Raw genomic sequence first — 23,585 nt, 5'->3', positions numbered from 1 at the left:
AGTGTAGAGTAGCCATAAAAGCAATGCCTTTGTAGTGGCAGTGGGGCAATGCTAATTCCTAATTACTCCCAAGTATTCAGTTGTTTGTCAGGCTGCAAGTACTGGAAAGCAGTGGGTGATTTATTTAATTTTTTTTTTAGACTAAGATCAGACTTAAAGTTCCAGGGACTTCTAGAGAGAAAAATGTGTCATTATCCGAGGACAAAAAGGGAATGTGAAATCTGACATACAATAAACTAGACAGGCCTCACGACTGACTGGGAATAGTGAGGGCACCAGTACAAACTTTCTGGTAAATGGCAAATGTATCTATTTTCTTAGGTTATTCTGTGTTTCCCCAAAATGTGAAAATGCAAATGATTATTACTCCCCAAGTGAATTTCTTTCTTATTTGGGAATTATTAATGATATTAAATCTTTTAGGATTAAGCTTAAAGCATAGCATGTGCTGTAAAGGTTCGTTTAGATTTTGTTGTAAGTAGTGTTGTAGTTGTGTTTGTCACAACAGATCTAAAAGTGATGAGACTAAATTAGTGCTTTTCCAAGAATACTAATTCTTTTTTTCCCCAGCATTTGTCTGTTTGGTTTTTTCTAATGATTACAACCTGGCTTTTAACCAGTGAAAACTGACAGAGCCTGAGGACTATAAGAATGAATCTTTTCTTCACATTTTTTCCAACTGTGAAACACTGAAAGAAAGCAATCAGCAGCACAGCTTTAATGAGACTCTAAACTGATCCTTTTTTGATCCATTTTTTTTTTTTTTTTTTTTTTTTTTTTTAATTTAGGGCAGGAGAAGATTGGTTGGAAAATGCTGAAACTTATGAAGTCAGCTTCTATAAGAGGAGTTTAGATAATGACAACTATATTTTCACAGCTCCATACTACAACAGTAAGTCATCACAGTTTAGAAATGTCAAAGCTGCCTAGTCCAATATGAGGGGGAATTTCCCATACCAGGTGGGGTCACTGGCAAAAGATGCAAGTATGATACTTCATACTGAGAGAAATCTTGGGATAATACCCATTTTTAAAGAAAAGCTAGGACGCATTAAACAAGGTCATCATAATTTGTCAGCTACTCTGGAGGCCCTGTGTGCTCAGAATCAACCTAAGTGGAAATATGCAGAGTACTGGTGTCCATTTAGTGTATTGAAACATTTTTTACAGAGATACTTTGGCAGAATTATTTTAACAGAAAGTTAAATAAAATTGCACTCATAGACAATAACTCTACCTGAAGTTTTTACAGATCTGAGTTCTGTATGCTGTTCAGCACTCCCAGCACTGATTTGGGGGACCAGGCATAAGGGTGCAGAGGCCATTACTTCATCCACTTCACCACTACCTAAACTTCGCTTTTGAATTCTATTTACAATTGCACTTATTCACCAGAACCAGTTGGTCTGAGATATTGTGACATTTCAAACCTATATAAGCACAATAGCAAATGCTCATTATTGGTATGAGCAACATCAACCTTCTCAAGTTTGTAGAAAAGCAGGTGCTGCCACAAATGGCATACTCCTCTCTTAAACATAAGGGATCCTTCATTGCTGTTCTTTCATAATTATTTATTGAATTTTTTTCTCAGTAAAATGTAAAGATGGTAATTCAAAAAGTTCTCTGAAGCCTTTGTCGCTCCTCAAACCGCTCTGGGGAATGTACTTTTTAACTTGCCTTTTCATACTAAGCAGTGTTGAAAACAGGTTGTAGTCTGTCAGAGCAGAAACTCTGCATTCGTGGGTGGTGTCAGTATACCCTGCACTGAAAAATGCACAGACAACATCAGGACAAAATCTTTGGCTCTGATCTTGGTTTTAACAGAGCTGCTCACATGTGTACAGGTATTTGTGGCTCTGTTTGCAGAAGAAAAGGCTGCAGTAACTTTATGAAGCAGTCAAATGGGGAACAAAAAGAAGAAAAGTAAGCACAAATACTTCTTAATCATGCCAGTGCTAGTGATCTGAGCTATCACAGGTGATAAATGTGTACTACAGCTGGGTCAGTGCTTTTGGACACAGATTTTTTAAAACCATTCTGGTATTTGAATAATAGATTTAAATTTCAGAGGAAGAGGCTTTTATGTCATCCATCCTAACTTTATTTTTGTTTGCTTTTTTTTCTCTTCTATACTGTCAGAAAGTGGTGCCAATAGCTATGAATCAGGTATTATGGTAAGCAAGGCTGTGGAAATAGAAGTTGATGGGAAGCTTCTGAAGCCAGCAGGTAAGATAGAGTGATGCTGAAATTCAAAGTACTTCAGTTATTTAGTTGTTGCTCAACAGTGAATTGGAAATTTAATTGCAATTTCAAAGGAACTTCACTTTATAATAACATTATTTTCTCTCAGACAGTTTTAATCTTTCTAGTGGAAATCTGTTTGCATTTGAGTAAGTGTTTAATTTATTAGTCTCATGAACCATGTTGGTGATTGGACAACTGAACAAAACTCGTATTTTATCTTTCTCCAGTTCAATGATTTAGATGTCATTATAATTTCTCCCCCTTTTTAGGATTATACAGTTACCTTTTTTTTTTTTTTCTTTCATCTTACTAAAAAAGACTTTCATGTATTTCTTGTTAGTTGTTGGAATAAAAATTGATGCAACCAGCTGGATGGAAAATTTCACAAAAACCACAATCAAGAGCCTGGTAAGCAATTGACCAAGTCTTTTTTGAACTTTATTTGCATTCCTCAAAGCTTCAGATGCAAATAGGTTTACTGTCTCTATGTGCCAGAGTCACACTGATGAATAGTTGCCAAGTAGTTGTTATATTTAAATCATCCAAATGCACAAAATAAATCTATGTTGAAATAGACTGTATTTTGTACATGTCTTGCTTTCATAATTATAAAACATGGATAGAGACAAAGAAAAATGACATATTCAAGCTAGTAGTAAGACAGTGCTGTAGCAGCGAACAAAATCTGCAAAAGAATTGGTTAGTCTGTTTTTGTTTAATATCCAGGAGGGTAAGCAGTGAACAGTAAGGATTTATATTGCAACCACCATCACAGCATTGTAGCAGAATTTAATGAAATTGGTGCTTAACCATATCATTCCATACATCTTACATGCAATACATCTGAGGTGTAAATGGGAAGGAGAAAAGGTTAAATGAAAGAGGAAATGTGGAACTGGTAGTGAAATGTGGAACTGATAGTGAAAGGCAAAATGAAGCGACTCATAGAACATAAGCTTCTAACTGGGTGAGGCAATGTTGCTTGGTTTGTGTGTTTAGGGAATCAATAGAAGAGTCTTTGTGGTTTAGGTATTGGAGCTGTAGTTCAATGGGGAGGCAAATGCATTGCCTGAGAGTCAGAACAGTTAAGGACAAAAATACATAAGTGAAAAATGAAAACTAAGATGCCTATTTCAGAAAGAATGTTATGGACTCCAGCATCATCTGGTAGTTGTTCTGCTGAGGATGTAATGCAAGGACACAGTTGTGTGTGTAAGTGTTCACATACTGCAAGAACATGAGAAAAACATGTTAGGAATCAAAGCCATGAAAGCCAGCTGGGTTGATGGGCTTCCTTTATCATATAGGATTCCTGTGCTTTGAAGCTTTTTATGGTCAAAAGAGATACTTTTGAAGGTTTTCCTTCCAAATTCCAAACTCATGAAAATGTTCCTATTCTTTCTGTTCTACTTTATGCTCACAAAACTGACATCCTTACAATCCTCCAAACTGTTTATCTGTACTGAGGACACTTGTAAAGGGGGCTGTATCAGTCTTTGGGAAAGGCAGTCAAGATTGTGCTGTTGATAATTACTGAATACAGGTTGTTCAGAGAGATATTGCTGATAAATGACACACATTAAAAATTAATTTAAATTTATATACAGATATGGAAAATAGAATTGTTTTTTCTTGTCTTGAATGATTAGTATAATTGCAACATACAGTTTATTTTGTAACATTTTTGTGACCATTATCACACTTCCGTTTTTTTTAGTGCAACAGTGAAATCTGTGGCTGTGAAAAAAATAGTATGGTAAGAAAATGTTCAGTTTATGGATATCTGACAGAGTATTGAAATTCACTCATTCCCTTGAGGTCTATTTAAGCCAGAATCTATCACTATTATTTGAGTGTTAATTTTATAGGAAACAGTGTAGAGTTTGTGTCTTGAGAAAGATGGAGGTTAGGAGGGGAAAGGAGGAAAGAGGGCATTAAAGTAGGTGAAATGGTTATGCTGATGAAGTTATGAGAACAAATGTAAAGGAAAATATACAGGAAAAGCAATAGAGAATGATGTGAAAAAAATGTGACAAAAATATAACAGTAATTTGCAAAGAGAAAAATCCTGGAAAAAAAGGCATAATTTTTAAAATTCTAGGAAAAAAAAGAGTACCTCAGAGAAGGCTAAGTGCAAATTTAGAAGCACCAGAGTCCAAAATGTGCCTTGCCACAGTCACTGGTTTCCACCACATCCAGGGTTAGGGGACCCCATGGCTCTGCTGGCACTCAGGAGAGCACAGATCCAGGGACTGTCACCATATCAGGTTCTGCCATGTGCTTAAAAGCTTTCCTGTGCTCAGATCTTCTGAGTTCTTTTGAGGAATGTAAAGATCATTAAATGCAACAATTACAGCAGAAAGGGTACTGTGGGGAGTTATCTATTTGACCTCACTGCTATCTCTCCAGTCTCTGCCTACAAGGATCTTTTACAAAGTGCAAGGCATATGGAATCAGTGGGTTTCCCATTCCTGCACCTGACATGGAATAATCCCTCTACAGTCCTTGGCAAGTGAAAAAAATCCTGCCTAGCAAGCTGGGAGCCTTCCCTTAAGATTTTTACCATTGAAAGCTGCAAATGGAAAAGTACTTTCAACACAGCTGAAGCACATGAGAAGTTGTAGCCCCTTATTATGAACTGAGTTCCAATTATAATCAGATTTAATAAGGATATAGCAGTCTTGGAACTAACAAAGTATTGAGCAAATAAGAATTTGCAAAACAACTTCTATGAAATTAAGCCACAAATAAGCCTTTGATCTGTTCAAACTTTTATTATACTGATAATGCTAATTATTATAACTTAAATTTGGCCCTTGGCTATGGGTTTGTGATTTGAAGATACTTCTGATGTCTTAAAAATAAAAAAAAAAGTCATTTCTTACAGAATCTTCTATTGACAAATCTTTCCTGTAAAACATATTTCACTTTCTTAAAATAGCATGTGGACTGTGTTATCCTGGATGATGGTGGATTTCTTTTGATGTCCAATCGAGATGAATATACACAACAGGTATGTATAGTCCTTAAGAACAGAACATGAAAACCAATAAAAATAATTTTAAGGGGGGGGGGAAGCATTTAACTCGCCACTTATTCTAAAGATAACATTTCTGAATCACAAAACTATTGCTGCATCAGAAATTCTAGGAGGGTTGTTAGTCATTTTTACAGTTGCCTTCATAGATGGAAATGCCAAACTTGCTACCAAGTTGCATTGTTTGTGATTTGCCTGCTTTCTCATATTTTTCTTGCTCTTGCCCAGGCAGCATCTCGTTAAAACTGCATTTAATAGTTACTGCCTAACTGGAGAATTTACAACTGTGCACTTTGTTATGCAAAAAAATACTTGGAAACATTTTGCCTTACCTCTCTGTATTGCCCCCCCATCAGATTGGAAGATTCTTTGGTGAAATTGATCCTGGCCTGATGCGAAACCTGATCAACATGTCCCTGTATGCCTTCAACAAGTCTTACGACTATCAGTCAGTCTGTGATCCCGAAGAAGAACCAAAGCAAGGAGCTGGACTTCGTTCTGCTTATGTGGTCAGTAGTCCCATGTGCAGTGGCTGGCAATCCATTGGAAGTCTGCACATGTTTAGACAAATAAAATAACCTCTTTTGTGTTTGTTTCTTTTGCCAGCCTACAATAACAGATGTTTTGCAACTTGGATGGTGGGCTTCAGCAGCAGCCTGGTAAGTATGAGTGTATAGGAAATCTCTATATCCAAAGTATAGTTATTCAGTAGGTTGAAACTCCATTTGGCTTGGATTTTTTCCCCCATAAATGTTCTCTGGACCCTTTGTTTCTGCAGTTGTGAAGCCTAAATTATCACATTTTGAATTATTGATCACTTGGTTCTCTATTTCAGAATATCATCTTCAGCTTTTTTAGCAAGAAGTCTTAAAAAAATCAATGTTTTCTTTTCAGTGAATCATTTTATAAAACACATGAATCATAGAATCGTTTGGGTTGGAAGGGATCTTTAAAGGTCATCCAGTCCAACTTCCCCTACAATGAGCAGGCACATCTTCAACATTTTCACGTTGCTCAGAGGTCCATCCCACCTGACCTTGAGTGTTCCCAGGGATGAGACATCACCTCTCATGGCAACTTGTGCCGATGTTTCACCATTCTCATTGTAAAAGTACCTTCCTTGTATCTAGTCTGCATCTTCCCTCTTTTAGTTTAAAACTATCAGCCCTCATCCTATTGGAACAGACCTTGCTATAAAGTTTGTCCTCATCTTTCTTGAAAGCCCCCTTTAAGTACTGAAAGGCCACAATAAATTCTCCTGGAAGCCTCCTTTTATTTAAACTGAACCCCAACTTTCTCAGCCTTTCCTTATGGCAAAGAACTCCATTCCTCTGATCATTTTTGTGGCCTTTATCTGGACCCACTTACAAGCCCATGTTCTCTGCTGAGGACTCCAGAGCTGACACAGTACTCAGATGGGGTATTTGACTTTTTCAGAGCTGTGCTGATTGACATTCACATCAGTTGCTTCCCTTAGCACTACACTGGGATAAGTAATTGGCACTGATGTGGTGCTTTTGCTGTGATGTGAATTGCACCCTTGGAGACTGGTCCTTTTTCTAAAGTTTCATCATATATATATTTTTTCTAATGATAATTTCCAAACTGGAATAAATTACCTCCTTTATGAAGCTAAGACTTAAAATATGTAGCCGCTGATCAACCGTATAGTAATTTTCTCACAGAAGCACTGTGAAGACATTTACATGTATGTTGTTTTTTATTGTTGGTTACATTCAGTTAACAGGAAGAGAAATAATCTTGGTTTTCTTGGACAACAGCAAGCCTTAAAAATTGAAGATGGGCAATAATCCAGAAGAGAAACTTGAGTTCTTTTCAAACAGAGAAACTTCAGTTTATCAGTGTTCAAATCAGACTCAGTGGTCTGGTCTCAATTTAGACCTGAGGTTTATTTTGTGTGATGTTTAACTTGAAAGCACAACATTAAAGTACTTTACTATGGCCATGTTTTTAATGGAATCTAGGTCAGAGGCAGGCAGAGGAGGCCATTAAGCAAGCAAAGTGAGTAGGGATGACCAAAAAATGGATTTAGTGAGGCACCTGGCAAAAGCAAGTACAGGGAAATAAGAGAAACCAGGTTATTAAAGAAAGCTATAGTGTTTCAGACAAAAAATGTGGGATAAAGGTATGAGTGATCATTTTCAAAATTTATATGGGATACATCAGCATTTGGTTAAGTGAGAATGTATCATTTCTCCTTTGTGCTCCTTTAAGTCAAGAGATTCAGGAATTTTCCCAGGCTGTTATTTTTGTTCCGTTCCCTGTAAACTCTGAAGTAAGCCATTAAAAAGGCTTACTATTTTATGCCAGCAAATTGCATCATTATTGAATAGAATCAGGTCTCTTCTGACCCATAACTGCTCTGTGCTGTCCTTGTGATGATACAAAGCACAGAGTTGTGGATGTGAATCCAGAACTCCTTCAGGAAATGCCTCCATGGGGAAGATGACAGGCGTATTCAGTTTTTTCACGCAGGAATCACACTAGAAATGGAGGAAAAAACTTTCAGGTTGAATGAAGTTATACAGTCCCTTCTCTCTGCAGAACAAGTGTTAGAATAGAATGAGATTAGAAGAGGTTGGGTCATATTTGTGGGTAGAAGCAAGCCTAAAACTTGGCAATTGGAAAATACAACTCTAGGAAGATTAAGGAGAAGCAAGGAAGCAGAGAATATACCTGTTGCAGTTCCTGTTTCGACAGGCTGGTAGAGGAGAAAGGGTCTGTTTGTATGGCAAGCTGGTACTTACTTTAATTAAATAAAATTGTAAAAAAATGCCAACCTCAATGAAGGAAAAAAGGTAAATAAAAGGAGTCCTTTAAGCTTAAGTATTTTGGTGGCATATAGGAAGAAAATGAAGTCCATACTTCAAGAGTGAGAATAGAGATGATTTTAAAAGTCAACTGCTACAGTAGTTGTTTTTATGATATAATATTCCAGCATTGATCTTCTTCCTAGAAATTTAATGAGCCTTAACAAGTGTAAAGTATCTAATTCAGAAGCATTTTCCCTTAGTGTGTTAAAAAGGAGTTCAGTTGCTTTAAGTTGTAGACAAACACCAAGATGCCTGTTCCACCTCCCACAGAGGTATAAAAGGAGAGCATGGATGGTGTGATAACATTTCCTTTATGTGAGTTGTGGGCACACATTACAGCAAACCTGAACAGAGAATAAAATATTAGTGTGAAAAACCTGTGAGAATGCTGGAAAAGAACCAAAGTCAAACTACAAAGTTAAAAGAACACAGATTTGATAACTGGCAAAACCATAAAAAATATTTTTAAGTATTTATATTTGAGTAGTTTTTAACTATCTGTTAAAATACAAAGAAGGAAAAGTGCCTTTAAAAATAAATATATTGTCTTTCTGTGTTCAGGTCTATCTTACAGCAGCTGTTTTTGAGCTTGACTTTTCCAAGGTTCCTTGAAGCAGGTAAGCGAAAAAAATGTTACAGTCAACTTTGAGTGAAGTAGAAGGTAAGAATGTAGGCCAGGAGACATATTTGCATCTCCACATTATGTCTGTGATATTAAAATGTTCATTTGTTTGTTTATTCATTTATTTATTTCTTTTCTATCAGCTGATATGGAGGATGATGATTTCGGCGCTGCCCTGCCTAAAACAAGCTGCATCACTGAGCAAACTCAATATTTCTTTGAAAACAATGATAAATCCTTTGGTGGGATTGTAGACTGTATAAACTGCTCCAGGTAAAAATTCTTCAATATAAGTAATAACTTTGGGATTTTTATTTCTTTTACAAAACATAGGTGCACTAATATAAGAAGCAAAATTATATTTTGGATTAATTTCACCAAACTTACATAAGCAGGACAGAGAAGAATAGAGGCAGGCAAATCGCATTTTCTTTTCATTTGTTTAGAATTAATTTTAATTTTAATCATTAAGGAATTGTAGAAATGCTTTAGTCAGTTTTTTGTTTTATAGTTGTGCTTCATGAAAATTGTATTTTTATCTCTGTCACAATTTGTTTTCTTTTAATTTATTATGTCAACTTAAAAGCATTCTGCAATATCCCAGGGGATATGATCTTCTCTAATCTGGTTATGTATCAGATTTTTTTGACAGTCAAGAAGATTACGCAATTTATCTTCCAATTTATCTTCTAGTTGATAGTGCTCATGATTTAAGAGCCATGAGTCTTATAAAGTGAACGAAGGTATTTTTTTAATTAAAAGAATTACTCTTCAGACACCATAAGGAGGGCTATTGAAGATGATATTTAATAATATGTGAAAAAAAATTATGCTTCAGAAACATAGCATCTTCGACCCAGATCTCTGTTTCATACAAGAGCCTGCTGGAGTTTTACATACATTTTGAGCTTCTGAAAACGTCTTAGAATTAGAATTAATAGCCAGATTTCAAACAAAAAAAGACAATATTTCAAGCCAGGAAAGAAGGAGAAAGCTTTGGAGAATAATGAAGACAGCCAAAACACACATTTTTTCTACTTCTGTATTTGCTCCTCCATATTGCTAGTATGTGTTGGGTTTATTTATAAACTGAAAATGTCTCTACTAATTTAAATACCTTTTCAAGAATTATATGGACATGAAAATACAAAAAATACACATCCAATACATGACATGAATATCCTATGCTCTCTTTCACTCTTCTTACAGACAGGTTTATGTTTTGGGGTTTTCTTTGTTTGCTTTTGTGGGTGTTTTTTTTTTCAGTGTTAGTTGATGCTGAACTGCTGTTATTTCTCAGTACAGCTACTGTGGTAGCAGTACAGAGCTGGCTAATAATTCAATTAAAGTTATTTTATGCTCTTTTCCATTTTTTTCACTAACAAGTCTAGTTGAAGGAGGGTACAATGGAAATGTCAAAAAGATTATAAATTTTATTATAAATGTTTCTTACTGTTTGTTAATAAAAAAGATAAGCAGTAGCAGGCAGACTAAATCTGTGTAGCTGTAGTATTTTATTCCAATACTGTGTGTCCTTCTCAAATATGATTTTCCTTGCTTCATTTAAACATAGGTTTTTGTTGGCTTTTTTTCCAGACTTTATCATGCAGAGAAGATTTCAAACACCAATCTAGTGTTCATTATTAGTGACAGCCAACTGCTGTGCCGTTCCTGTGACCCAAAGCCACTGATGCAAGCAGAGAAGCCGGGTATCCTTTAAAAATCATGTTATTTAGTAGTGTGGATTGATTTTTGGCTGTGGGATACGGGAATGTATTTGGGGAGAAATGACCCAACCATGGTAATTATCTACATTATTACCATGGTTGGCCCTGGAATACTTGAAGTATCAGGTATTTGTGGATGATATCACAAATCACGTGAAGCAACAGTCGTTGGGGCAGAGAGCAAAGCTTTTATTTGTGAGAATTTAGACAGAAATGGGCTCACAGGAACTCAATGAAGTTTCAAAAAAGCAAATGTGAAGTCTTGGCCCTAGGACAGAATAGTTGCACAGCTGGACAGGCTAGGGACAAAGTGACAAGAAAGATTTGCAGAAAAGAGCTGGAGGTTCAGGATGGGCAAGAAGTTGACCAGGAGTTGGCACTGTGCCTTGCAGAAAAGTGGGCTGGTCACATCCTGGGCTATGACAGGAAGAGTGTAGTCAGCAGACTGGGAGAACTGGTCCATCCCAACTCTTCAGCACTGGTGAAACCACATCTGGAGTGCTATGTGCTTCCCAGGACAACATTGCCATACAGGAGGAAGTCTTGTGAAGGGCCACCAAGAGGGTTGGCACCTGAGAGCATAAGCAAGGAAAGTCTGAGTGTCCTAGGTTTGTTCAACCTTCAGAGCTGGCTGGAGACATAGGTGGCTTACATGCTAGACAGAGTTCTTGTAACACAAGCACTGAAGTTAAAAACATGTGAAAGTCTGTTTTAATTTACAACCACCTTCATGCCAATCTCTCTGCTTTACCTTGTTCACTGCAGTAGACACCTGTAGATGATGGTGATGGAAATACATAAAACCAACACACACATTTTAGGTCAAGAGAAATTCACCTCAGATACTCTCTTCTATGTAGGCTTGAGGACAGCATGCCAGAAGTGGTAAATCAAGCCATAATTTGGATTACTGTGACAGAACAGTGAAAACAATTAGTAATACCTCTGTCCTCATCAGGAAGTTTGTGGAGACAGCCTCTCCCACTCCTGAAAGAAAAGCAGATGGTGGTACAGATGACTGTGTTTCTTTGGCACAAGCAATGCATTCATTGCCACATTAATAAAACTGGAATTCCATCTACGCTTGGGCTGAAAAGGAAGTTACATTGGGGTGTCATCACAGAACTATGTAAACACAGTCTGATATTCTAATTGGCTTCAGTCCATGACAGTTTGATTAACTGCTTCCACTGTCTGAATTTATAGACAGCGCTCACCATAGAAAATGATGCATGATGGATGGGAAAGGGCACATGACTTGCATTTCCCTGTGGAGCCCAAAACTACTAGAAAGCAGCAAATGACCTCAAATGGCAGTCTGAACAGCTGGGTGGGCTTATATTGACTAAAGGAGCTATTTTATTTTTATTCAACTATGCAGTACTAAGCTATTCCTTTTTTTCTGTAACTAAGGTACATAGTGAAATGCAGATGTAGCATAACATCACTCAAGCAGACAAAATGACCTTTGGGTGCTATTTAGATGATTATTATTACACTTTGCTTCCTTTTGGCTGGTACAGCTTTGCTTATGCACAGTCTCTTAGAATATTTTCATGTTTCAACTTCCCTTTCAGTTGAGCCACAGCAGAGAAAAGGGGAGATGAGCCTGACGACATCTGGATGAAGGCAGATGGATATCTGTAGAAATAAATCCCCCATCATCTTGCCTGCTCTTCCCTTTGGCCTCTTCACTTGTTGCACTGAAGCTGCTGTACTGCTCCATGATAGTGCATGAACAGGATTGCTTCAGGTGTAAATTAGAGCTACTAAGATAAGTTCTGGCACTCGATTATGTTAATAGCTTTAATCTGTGAACTACCTGGAGCAGAACAAAAAAAAAAAAAAAAAAAAAAAAAAAAAAAAAAAAAAAAAAAAAAGAAAAAAGAAAAAATCACTTAACATATTGAATAGTAACATAAGCACTTTTCACCAGAAGGCTGTTTTGCAGTTTGCCATATCTATGCCTTTCAAGTCTGCTGCAATGACTTGTGCCTCTCATTAGCCAGTGGCACATCTGAAGTGCAGTGTGAAGTACACATTAACACCAGCAATTACAGATTTCAGAGATGTGAGCTAAAGCAGCACCTCATATATTCAGTCAGCTAATTAATAGCATGTCACTGCTCCTCCTTCTCTCCTGCTGTTTTCTGGTAGTATGGACAGCATTTTCTTTGTCTGCCTTCATCGCTGAAATGCTAATGGGATCTCAGTAGTTCTCCTGTCATTTACTACAAAGCCTACAGTTGTGTGATCTTTTCTGTGTTTGGGGGATTATAAGTGTACCCATAATAGAACCAGTAGTTTGTAGAGGCTATGTTCAACCTGCATATGACATTGCTTTTCCAAACAAGTTTCCTTGCTTTTACTGTGTATCTTCATCATAGCAGAGTAACTCAGTGGTAATGGAAACTATAACTAATCAGCACCATTGAAAGTTTACTGCATTATGAAATATTTTCTGAAATATTTACACAATGATAAAAAAGAAAAAAATACAGAAAATGTTAAAGGAATTCAGCTTTTATTTTATTTCTATTTATGGTTCTGAAAATATTCTGAAAAGTTGTGCAGGATGTTTATTTTCTTTATTATAGCAGTGTAAAAAAAAAAGGTATTTCATTTTTATTTATCTAAATGGTTGGGTTGGTTTTCTCAAATTTAAACAAGAAACTGTAAATATTGATGCTTATTTCAGCACTATATGAATTAGCATAAATCTTCTCTCCTGCCATGAAAATAAGAATGTTGATCCTGCTCATGTGCAATGCATGAAAAACCGTGACACTCCTTAACCAGGGAAACAGATGAAGGCCCAAATCCATGTGAAATGGTCAAGCAACCTAGATACAGAAAGGGTCCTGAAATCTGTTTTGATGAAGCCAAACAGGTAAAATTGAAGTAGTAAAACTTTAAGGCTGTCTTTATAAAACATTGTAGAGCAGCTTTAGACAATCAGTGAAAACTGTGTTTAAATGTACATTGGTGCCTGGTAACCTTTTTTATCACTAAACATACTGTTCATTCTAGACCATAGCCACTTTATTTGAATTAACATAAACTTAACAGCTGCTTTCTTATCTGCCTTTCCTATAACCATTGCACTTTCACACATGATTCCCACTAAAATATCATCAGTGAGCATAAAATTGTTGGTCACTGTATGGTGCTGCAAGTTCATTCTTCAGTGGCTTGCACGAGTAGTCAATAATTTTGGCTTAGAAGAAGTATTTTTATAATAATGTTTCCAAATATTATTTCAAGTACTGCTAAATTATTAAAAATTTTATATGTGGTTTTTAGGATGTTGTTTCTAATTCTGCAAATTGTACTGCCCTTAGGTCATGTTCTTAGCAGGTTTAAAATTGCATTGCTTTATGAAATCACCAAAACTCTGCTGTCTGGTACTTCTGTGTTGAACGCATTAGTTTTGAAAGAGAAAAATTATAACTGTGCCACATATCTAATTTTTTTTAAATATTCTTTCTATGGTACCTTTCAAAGATACTAAAGAGATTATGCTGAATTCAAGTTGTTCACAATAAATTTCAAGACAAGAAGCGCTGAACAAGAATCTGCCTGGCATCAGACACAATGAATACTTTTTAAATGCATTTTTAATGCCTCATGCAATTTCTACAATGGAAAGTTGTCCCAAACCAGTGCACTTAGTTGGCTATAACTGCTGTATACCAAAATTTGTTCCAGTATGTTCTCTGCTTTTCTTGTAATGAGGCACAGTTACTGAGATGTCAGTAGTATTTTAAAAGTTTAGAGAATTGGTATTCAATGCATTTTTCTAATAACCAAATTTTATTTTATAAAAGGAAGTTTTCTTACTGGCCAGAAAAGTTTAAAGTTGAAAACCCATCCAAAAGCTATCCAGCCATTCTAAATAATCCAAACCATCCCAGTATGATTGTGTGTGAAAGTACAACTCTTGCTCACTAGCTTGATGTGCTGATCAGTGTGTAAGTCATGTCTTTTGTAACAGTGGATTGTTTTGGTTAAGTTTATTTGCAAAATTTGCTGTGAATCTCTTGCTCTTGGGTGGATGCTTTCACATTAACTCTGCTAACTGCCAGCAATCTGCATGATATCTCATCTTGTATGTCTTTTTTTCTGTGTTTTCTTTCCTTTCCTCTACTTGCTACTTTGCCCGTTATTAATAGGATCAGCCTATATGCACAACGAGTCGTGCCTCTGCCATGACGTCTGCTCCTATCTTCATTTTTCTGCAAGTTTTCATGTGGTGTGGATGGTCAGTTACTTTCTCTAATTTTTTGTTTTGTTCTTGGCTTAAAAAATTAGCAGACTTTTTTACTTACTGAGCGTACAACAGAAAAGAGAATGAAGCGAGTCCCAAAAGCAGCAATCTGGAGTAAATTACTGTTACAATATTAAGGGAAATTAAATCCTAAAAAACCTGTCTGTAGCCTTATAAATCACAATTGCTAAACACAAGGGCCTCTCCCACACAACATACAAAGACAAGGGTACCTGTTGGGTTTATGTGGTTGGCTCTTTGAGATTGCACATGTACCAGCTGAGTCTGCATCCTTCACTTCTAAGCATTTTTTCCTTGTCTTTGTTAAAATGACCAGAAGAAGAAGGAGTATTTTTTTCCCAGAGACAAATAAAGATAGAAATAGAAGAGACATCATACCTGTGGAAGTAAAGCTTTACTTAGGGGTGGCAAGGAGGAGTGTTATGTGTGAGTGTTGCTATTGAGAAGAGTGAGGCGTTTACACTGCCTTCACATGAACACAACAGTTCATAATGGAAGATAATGGCATGCAACAATTTGGTTAAAGTAGGAATTCAGTAAAATATTATATTTTTACTTCTTAATTTTTTTGTGACCTAAACATATTAATTGCCTGATTATAGCAGAAGGTGAGGTTTTTCTTTTAATTCATTATGTAATTCCTGTAAGACCAAGTGCAGACTGGGGGGTTTATAACGAAAGCTTTGGCAATTAGACTGTGTTGCATTTGATGGTGTAGGACTGTGTCATGAGTTACCCTGCAAGTGACATGTCTGCAAGAGAACTGCTGAGCTAAAGAGCAAGAAATGTGTGATTGAAGGGGGTTCTGATCAACATTGTTCTGAAAACCACTAGAGGGAGATGCTCACATGTCTATCAAATAAAGCAAACCGGCAGGACTGAAAGCTTACAGGGCATGCTTCAGAGTTAGTGTAATGACATATTGAAAATTAATGAAATGTTGAAAATTGAAATTTAGAAGTCATTTTCACAGTAATTTATATTCTCTTCATAGTTAGGGGAAGGTTCAGTTTAGATCTCTTGAACCTAAGTGAAAAAAATGCTTTAAATTCTGTTTAACAGTTTATTATTTGAGTAATTTTGAAGTTTCTTATTCTGTATTTAAACCTAGAAACTTGCACAGCCATAGCAGAAGGTTGTAGGGAAAGGTGAAAGGCCTTTCTTTAAGCCAGTAGTATTTCACGTTAAAATCTAGATTAGCATCTCCTTTTCCTGCTCATGCAATTTGCTCTGCACATAGCTTTTTTTAATTAAAAAACTACTGTCCAATGTACATAAAGCAGCAGACACTCACCTTGAGCTGAGTTCTATATGCCCAAAATGAGCTTTCTACTTAAGGTGGGAAACACACAGAATATAATTTTAGCTGATAAGCTTTTGGCAGTAGAAAGTTATAAAAGTGATTTTGTTCATCCATCTTGTTTTTAATAACTTTGTGATTTTGGAAATGGGTTCTCTCTGGACATTAATGTGTATAGTTATATTAAATCACTGAAGCCAACACAGATACAATCCAGCTGATCAGGTTCACTAACCTGACGGGTTGGTTTTTTTCTTACTTTTCATCAAGGATAACAAAGTAGTCATTATCACTGCCTCAAATGGCTTGCTCTTACTTTGTACATGCACACTAGGTTTGTTTGCCATGCCCGAGAATAAAAAAAAAGACCTGTCCAAGTTTTTAGCCCCCACTGGAAACATCTTACTCCTATCAGGTTTGGAAGGTACTTCCAGGTATGTCAGTGGGAGCTTTGAAGGTGATTCACAGTCCAGGCAACTGGAAACAGCTTGATGGAATTTCCTGTGTGCCCAGTCTGTGCAAGGGCAGCTGAACACCTTTGACAGCTTTGTCTGGTGGTCCAGACAATGGAGGGTAATCCAAAGTTTGTGAATGGCCATGCATTGAAACTGGAAATGACTCTTGAGTAAAAGCAAAGGTGTTCTCCATGTAATAAGAAACATTTAAAATACATGTTTATAAAAGGTATAACTTTGAGGTATAACAATTGATGTCAAAGGCCAGATCAGAAGCTCTTTGGGCAGGTGTTTTACCCTTTTATAAGTCAGAGTAGCACAGTGGGACCCGATGAATGATTATAATTCAAAAACAAAGTTTTAGTATGTTAAATAGTTATAGTGCACTTTTAAAGGAGTAACAAGTGTGTTTATAGCCTTAGTGTATATGTGTATGTATGTATTTACAGTTCCAGGTGTATTTTTAAAATTTTGGACTGGCAGTGTCTTCAAGGAAATTCTGATATGTAGCAATGAATATGTGGTTTTGATACTTAAAAATGAAGGTATGGTTTTATAAAAGCATTCATTTCCATTCTGAAGGTGCTGAATAATTTGCATAGCATGTGATGCTGTAAAACAGCCTTATCTAGAGTTGTCATAGTAGAGCATGACACAAAGGAGATGGCATTTGGATTTGACACTTTTCTACCTCAAGCATGCAAGGAAATTTGATGTGATTAATGAAAAAAATTTCTCATACACTTCTGTATGAGTGAAATGAAATGGCTTACAACAATTCTTTCCCATTTCTTTTACAATTCTCTCTCTCTCCAAAGAAAATTAATATACAGGCATAATTTTGAAAACAACAAAGAGAGGACATCCCCAGCTGATCTGTTATTCAGGATTTGTGTGATTAATGTCATGGGCTGGAAAATTTCAGTGAAACTGCTTAAAAATAGTTCCGTGTCTAATTGCACTAGAAGAGGTAAAGATAAGATAATGTAAAGAGAAGATAAAATGATGCTGTATATCTTTGTTAAAGGATACTTTAGAAGAAATCTCAAAAATAACATTAACATGAAACAGTTGAAAAGTTTTCTTAAAGTTCAAGAAGAGGGGAAGTGTTTTCAAAAAAGGCATTTTGAGTATCATACAAAACTGACATTTTTCTCAATCTGATTTTAAACTGGGAATAGAATCCCACTTATTTCTAGGGGACTGTTGATGGTTTTGATTTACGTAAATAAACACATAATCAGATTTTCTCCTCTTTTTTTTTAATTTTATATTTTCATGTTTCCTGTAGTTTTGACAACAGTCAAAACACAAAAGAAAATTACAGTGCGAAATTCTGTGGAGAAAAAAAAAATTATTTAGATGGGATTTACTGTACCTTCTTTGCCACTTACTATTTTGAATCCGAAAGAATTAACTGATTCCAGAGACAATATTTAGAAATTGTTCTTGGCAGAACTGCTAGTTTACCACTGCAAATTGGTCTAAAAACCTCAGAAATTTTATGTGGCTTTGATCAATATCAGATTAAAATCTCCCTAACCTTGAAATATGTGTATAAACCTTATATATTTTCTGTAGTGCAGTTTAAAACTGTCATTCATAGTAAGATGATGCCTCTCCTGCGTGAGGCTTCCAAGAAATTCTCTACTATTGTGAGTTGTGAATCCTTTAAAAACTTCTCTGTGTAGTCTTAGGGAGAGGGGAAGAAGATACTAAAATACTTCTTTTCAACCCAAAAGGAATAGTACATTGTATGACTGATGAATGTAAGAGCAGTTGAGAAATTGTGGTGTAGTTAAAAAAAAACTCATAGAGCAAATAGAAATACACAACAGAATGGAGAGTGTTTTCAAGTACATATGCTGGTAGGAATAATTTATCAACATAATTTGCAGTATTTAGTCTAATGCAAGATGCCATAAGTTGAGTCCTGTATATTTGGTCTAATGCAAGATAACATAATCTGAGTCCTGTATAAATCTATATGTGGAGGTCTACTTGCTTTGTATCTGTACTGGATGCCATTTTCATTGTAAAGGTATTTTCCCTTCATGTTGAGCACAATTTTGTTTAAGACCTTCAGTTTACTACTTATACTCTCCAGACATCTCCCATCTGTTGGAAATTTTAAATCTCCTGCTTTGCTTTCAACTTTCTTCAAAGATGACTCTTCTAAGTAATTTCAGTGATAAGAATAATAAATACCAAGAGGTAACACCAAGTGCCATTCACTGAATTCATGTGAGAGGGAACCTTTGCTGATAATTCTGTTTTTAATTTTAGTCACTGTGAGGAAGAAGCAACAAGGTTATTTTTAAGTGCTTTAAATAGAAATAAAGCTGCATGACAAGACACAATGCAGATGCAAATAGTGACAGAGCCAAACTAAATAAACCAGAATGTTCAGTGCATTTTGAAATCTTAGCATCCTAGTCCAAATCTGGTGCAGCAGAGTTCACTTAGGACTTCTTGTTGACCAGAAACCTTAGGAATTTTGAACTTGTAGAGTGCAATCAAAAAGAAACAAAACAAAAAACCTAAACCAAACTGAAACAGCAACAAGAAAAGAAACCAAACCAATAAAATCAAAAGCCTAAGCCAAAACTATACAACTAAATTATAGAGCAAGCACATGACAGAGATACATCTGGAAAAAGCTACTGTTAATAAAGAATGGCAGCCAACATGAAGTGATTTGCTTTAGGATTAGGACAAAATGAATTTTTGTTTATTTTTAAGGTAATTGAATGCTGATTTTGGGGGATTTTTTTTGGACCTGGGTTTGTTGGGTTTTTTTCACATCCAAGTTTCTAAAGGCGACCCTTGGTGAATGCTATAATTCCTGATAACATACTGAGTCTACTTTGTCTGCTTTATCTGATTTTCCATATTTTTCACAAACTGTTTTGGAAACCTACCAGCTTTAAAGAATGCATTGTGTGCAGAATAAATAACATTAAAATTCTCACCCATTAAAGCTGGTATAAAGAACTCATTGAAGGCCTTCTATGCCCTGTAATTTCCAGATTCTGTCTTTACACCTGTATTATGATGGAGTTGCCCTAACGTCATATTTGGCTTTGTGCTTTTGATTTAGTAAAAAATTTGTATTATCATTTCACTGTAACATTCAGGGAGGTTATAAGAAATACTTTATCAGCCCCCCCCCCCTTTATTTCCTGTTTATATCTTATCTGCCATTTTTATGTACTTCTTTGTTCTCGCTCATTTGAGAAAACTCGATGTTCTGCACTACTATTCTTACAAAGCTGGGAAGTTTTGCTTAAAGAAAGCAAAATTTGCTTAAGGAATTTTGCTAATAAATTAAAAATTGTTTAATAACTCTTTCTTATTTATCCTGATTGTACTTTTTATAGACACACACATACCCCAACCTTTTCTGGAGTATATTAAGTATTAATTGCATATGCCTCACTGGCATGTCAGTCTGGTCCAGGAGCTTTTCCCTGCCTGTTGGCTTTCCTCTGCTTTCTGTTATATTTTTTATTATTATTATTTCTCTGCCAGCAGACAGTCTCTGTTACTGCTAAGATTCAGGTATCTGTCCTTATCTTTCCACATATCGCTCCTGTTCGAGAAGTTTCCCCCGTTGCTAATATACCCAAATTCCTTTCCACCTACACTGTTTTCTTGCCCTTGGAGGTTTGGAATCTTTTGAAAAATGGAAAGTATCTTTTTATACCATGGGTACAGAATTACAGTGAAAACAAGAGAAAGACCAAATATTTTCAGCCTTCAGAGCTACCCATGAATCTCAGATTTGTCACACAGAGTGGTGAGGGGAAAATTTTCCTGGTGTTTTAGGTACTAATCAAAGTTTGCATCAGTCTTGAGAAACATGGTCTAGGGTGTTACAGGCTCTAGAACAGCTATCAAATGTATTTCAGTCAGACTAATTAATAGGTCCAGCATGTGAAAGGTATTAAGCATTATATTAAGCAAATATAAACAAAGTGGGACCAAAGGACAGTAATTAATGGTGAAGAATGAGGAAAAGTGGTGTGATTGCTGTGTGGAATAATGAATAGCTACTGGTGCATGACAGAGCAGTGCAACTCAGAGAGAGCTTCAAACTGCATCAAGGATGCAGAAGTAGAGCAACAGAAAATTTCCTTCTCATACTTGAATAGAGCACCAAAGGCAGAGAAAGGATTTTCATTCTCTTTGATCATATCTTCACCTGCAGACCATATTCATTTTATTGTGTGATCATTTGATGACATACATTTTCTAGTATTTGTTTCCTAATCTTGCAAAATTTTTCTGTTCTTCTGTCTTTTCTTACAATAAATACTCAGAATCTTAAAATTAATGTAATTTTAAGGAATATAGATGATGTTTACTGGGGCCCCCAGGTATATTCCGTAGCATTTCTTGACTGATGGTGTAAGTATCCCGTCTATTCATAAGTGTGTGCTGTAAACCTTGAAAGTATTTAATCCTCCCATGTTTATAGTTGAAGTAATAATGCCTCTCTTTGTATCAAAAAATCAGAGGAACTTCCAGGAATTATTTTACTGGTATTTTAGCAAAATAACATATATAAGACCAAAACGGATGCCACAATAGTTTAAAAAGTTGAAGAATAAGCTGTAGATTACTTCTCAAGCAGCCTCACTGTGATTAATATTAAATGATTTCTCCTCTTCTTGTCGACAGGAAGATTCGGCTGACTGTGGTGGGGCCTCTGGTCTGAGTCCATCACTGTGGTCTATGGTAGCAACTCAGCTGCTCCTGCTCTGGCTGTTACCTGGCAGCAGACACTGCCAGTTATGACCTTGCTAAACCAAAACCCGCGTAACTTAATCCAGACCTGGCCAAAACGATAGCCTCAGTTTCATTTTGGAAAGGGTCAGCTACCGGGAGAGCGGCGGCGGAGCGGCAGCGCTCGTGTCTGGTCGTGGCGCGTCGCGAGCTCGCCGCGGCGCCTGCATGTCGGAGTGTCGGACCCCTCACCGTGTGTGAATGCTGCATCATCCACGCCCCCCTAACTCACCTCTGTGCGTGCCCCTCTGGGGAAACCCAAACCCTCCTGTCCATTCGTTCGTTTGTTGGTGTAATCTTGATGACTTCATGTAAAAGGGCTCCCCTAACAATAGCTTATGTATATGATTTTTCGGTTCTTTTAAGCTTTGGATATCTCGAGGATTTATATTCTTTTTACATGAACAGTTGTTTTAAAAACCAAAAAGAAAAAGAAAAAGGAAAGCGTTCTCCCCAATATACATTACTAGCACCGTGATGGCTGCCTTTAGAATCAGTTTTGTCCAAACTAGTTGAGTAAAATAAAAATATTGGCCAGTCTTCACCAGATGTTCAGCATGATTGGAATGCTTTATGATGAGTGGCTAATTCTTCCAAAGTGAATCATGCAGCCAGCTAAACTTTGGTAGGTTAATACTGTATGCAGAAAGGAAGGAAAGGAGAAAACTACTGTGTCTCAAAATACAAAGGTACTGGAGAGTGTAACTAAAAAGGTGATTTTCATCTTAAACTTGGTGTCATCTTCTGTCAGAAAAAAATGCTAATTTAAATGTGATATTCACCTCCTTTTCACAATGCAGTTACATATAAAGCTAGTAGAAATTCTTCGAAGGCTGAAACAAAAATGCTTGTGAATAAAAAATGTCTTTGTGATATTTGAACGTTGGTTTCCAGGGGTATCTTGCATGATGATGATGCTATGCTATTGTTTTTCAGTTTGTTTTCTTTGATGGTAGAGTATAGTTCATTGAAAAGATAACAGAGTGATTCTTGTATTGTGTGAGAAATTGAACATTGAAATGTGTTGCAATCAAATCATATTAAATTATATTATGAAACAGAGCTCTGAATATACTGTGCAATGAAAAAGCTGAGAAAATAGGGTAAATATAGCTATTGTAACAAAAAGGTTGAGGTGGATTTTTTACAGAATAGTGATCTCACATGAAAATCTGTGTACAGATATTTTAAGAATATAAAAATCAGATTTAACACATTTATTTTTGGAAGTATATGTTCTCTAAGGTTCATATCAGGTTCCCCCATTGTTTCCTCCATATAAACCCACCCATAATATTAAAACTTATGCTGTTGCTATTTATTACTGAAAATAGCATTGCTAACAGCAAAATGACCTGATTGCTGCAATTAGAAAAAATATAAACAAATGGGGAGCCTTGAATCTATATGTATGCACATTGATACTTGATTGTGAATAATAACTCTAGAAGTTGTTTTATACAACCTCATTGGTGATACAGGTTGGTGCAGTAAATTACAATATTACAGTGTAGCATAGTGTTGATGCAAAATATGATTTGCGCTTTTTTTTTTCTGGTTTTCAGAACTAAACAGTATTGCAAGACAGCTAAACCAATGAATGTGCAGCTCTGCTGGTATTGTACAGTTCTGCTAACAACTGCAATATGCAAATACTAATATGGCACAATACACTAGCTCTTTAAAAAATAAAAAACTGCAAATCATCGGTATGTATATGCTGGCAATTGATTGATATAATTTTGATCATGCCAAAAGCTTACAAAAATTATTGGGCATGCATTAATATCCTATGAAAACTGAAGAAGCTACTCAAAGCCATGGCATGGCTTGAACGATCAGATGTCTACTGTAGTTGTACTCATGGCTGGTTCATTGTTTTTCATGTACCTAGGCTCCAGCTATGTATTTTCTCATGTTTGGGAATACAGTGAGTGAAAAAAATAAATCCTGATCTGTTGTTCAGTGATAAAATCTATAAAAACTAGATTTTTTAAAAAAATAAACCTAGAAATGTCAGGGGTTAAAAGTACAATTAACTGTCTTGGATGACTTCAGGTCCTCCTCAGGGAAGGTGAGCTGATGTTGATAATAAGGGTGAAGATAAATTTGGAGCTCCTCCTTCCAGTCATAGTGCTGCAGTTCTGTTCACCCTAACACCAGTTACTGCCTGGTAACAAAATTGGTTTGAGTGTTTCTAATGCCAAGACTGCATCCAGTATTTTTCCTTAATGTGGTCAATTGACATTGTATAGGAGGAGCAAGTTTTCTAGGATTAGGCCAATAA

The 23,585-nt window shown here is 36.2% G+C and overlaps 1 protein-coding gene across 2 annotated transcripts in view; it reads left to right on the top strand.

Annotated features, from left to right (window-relative positions):
- Positions 1 to 23,289, top strand: part of CACNA2D1 (calcium voltage-gated channel auxiliary subunit alpha2delta 1) — a 452,272-nt gene extending 428,983 nt beyond the window's left edge. Inside the window, exons 27-38 of one of the 2 annotated variants that reach the window (XM_066318753.1) lie at positions 789 to 892; positions 2,143 to 2,229; positions 2,588 to 2,655; positions 3,965 to 4,003; positions 5,189 to 5,260; positions 5,641 to 5,793; positions 5,891 to 5,943; positions 8,680 to 8,735; positions 8,884 to 9,013; positions 10,337 to 10,449; positions 13,275 to 13,357; positions 21,194 to 23,289. In XM_066318753.1, the coding sequence (XP_066174850.1) occupies positions 789 to 892; positions 2,143 to 2,229; positions 2,588 to 2,655; positions 3,965 to 4,003; positions 5,189 to 5,260; positions 5,641 to 5,793; positions 5,891 to 5,943; positions 8,680 to 8,735; positions 8,884 to 9,013; positions 10,337 to 10,449; positions 13,275 to 13,357; positions 21,194 to 21,310 (1,075 nt within the window). In that variant the 3' untranslated portion in view covers positions 21,311 to 23,289. Of the gene's footprint in view, positions 1 to 788; positions 893 to 2,142; positions 2,230 to 2,587; positions 2,656 to 3,964; positions 4,004 to 5,188; positions 5,261 to 5,640; positions 5,794 to 5,890; positions 5,944 to 8,679; positions 8,736 to 8,883; positions 9,014 to 10,336; positions 10,450 to 13,274; positions 13,358 to 14,639; positions 14,957 to 21,193 lie in introns of those variants that run through there. The other variant, XM_066318754.1, reaches the window with a different exon arrangement.
- The last annotated feature ends 296 nt before the right edge of the window (positions 23,290 to 23,585 follow it).

The sequence above is a fragment of the Sylvia atricapilla genome, chromosome 5, assembly GCF_009819655.1.
Source record: "Sylvia atricapilla isolate bSylAtr1 chromosome 5, bSylAtr1.pri, whole genome shotgun sequence".
Lineage (NCBI taxonomy): Eukaryota > Metazoa > Chordata > Aves > Passeriformes > Sylviidae > Sylvia > Sylvia atricapilla.
Note: the sequence above shows the minus strand (reverse complement) of the source record. Positions and strands in the feature narration are given on the sequence as shown.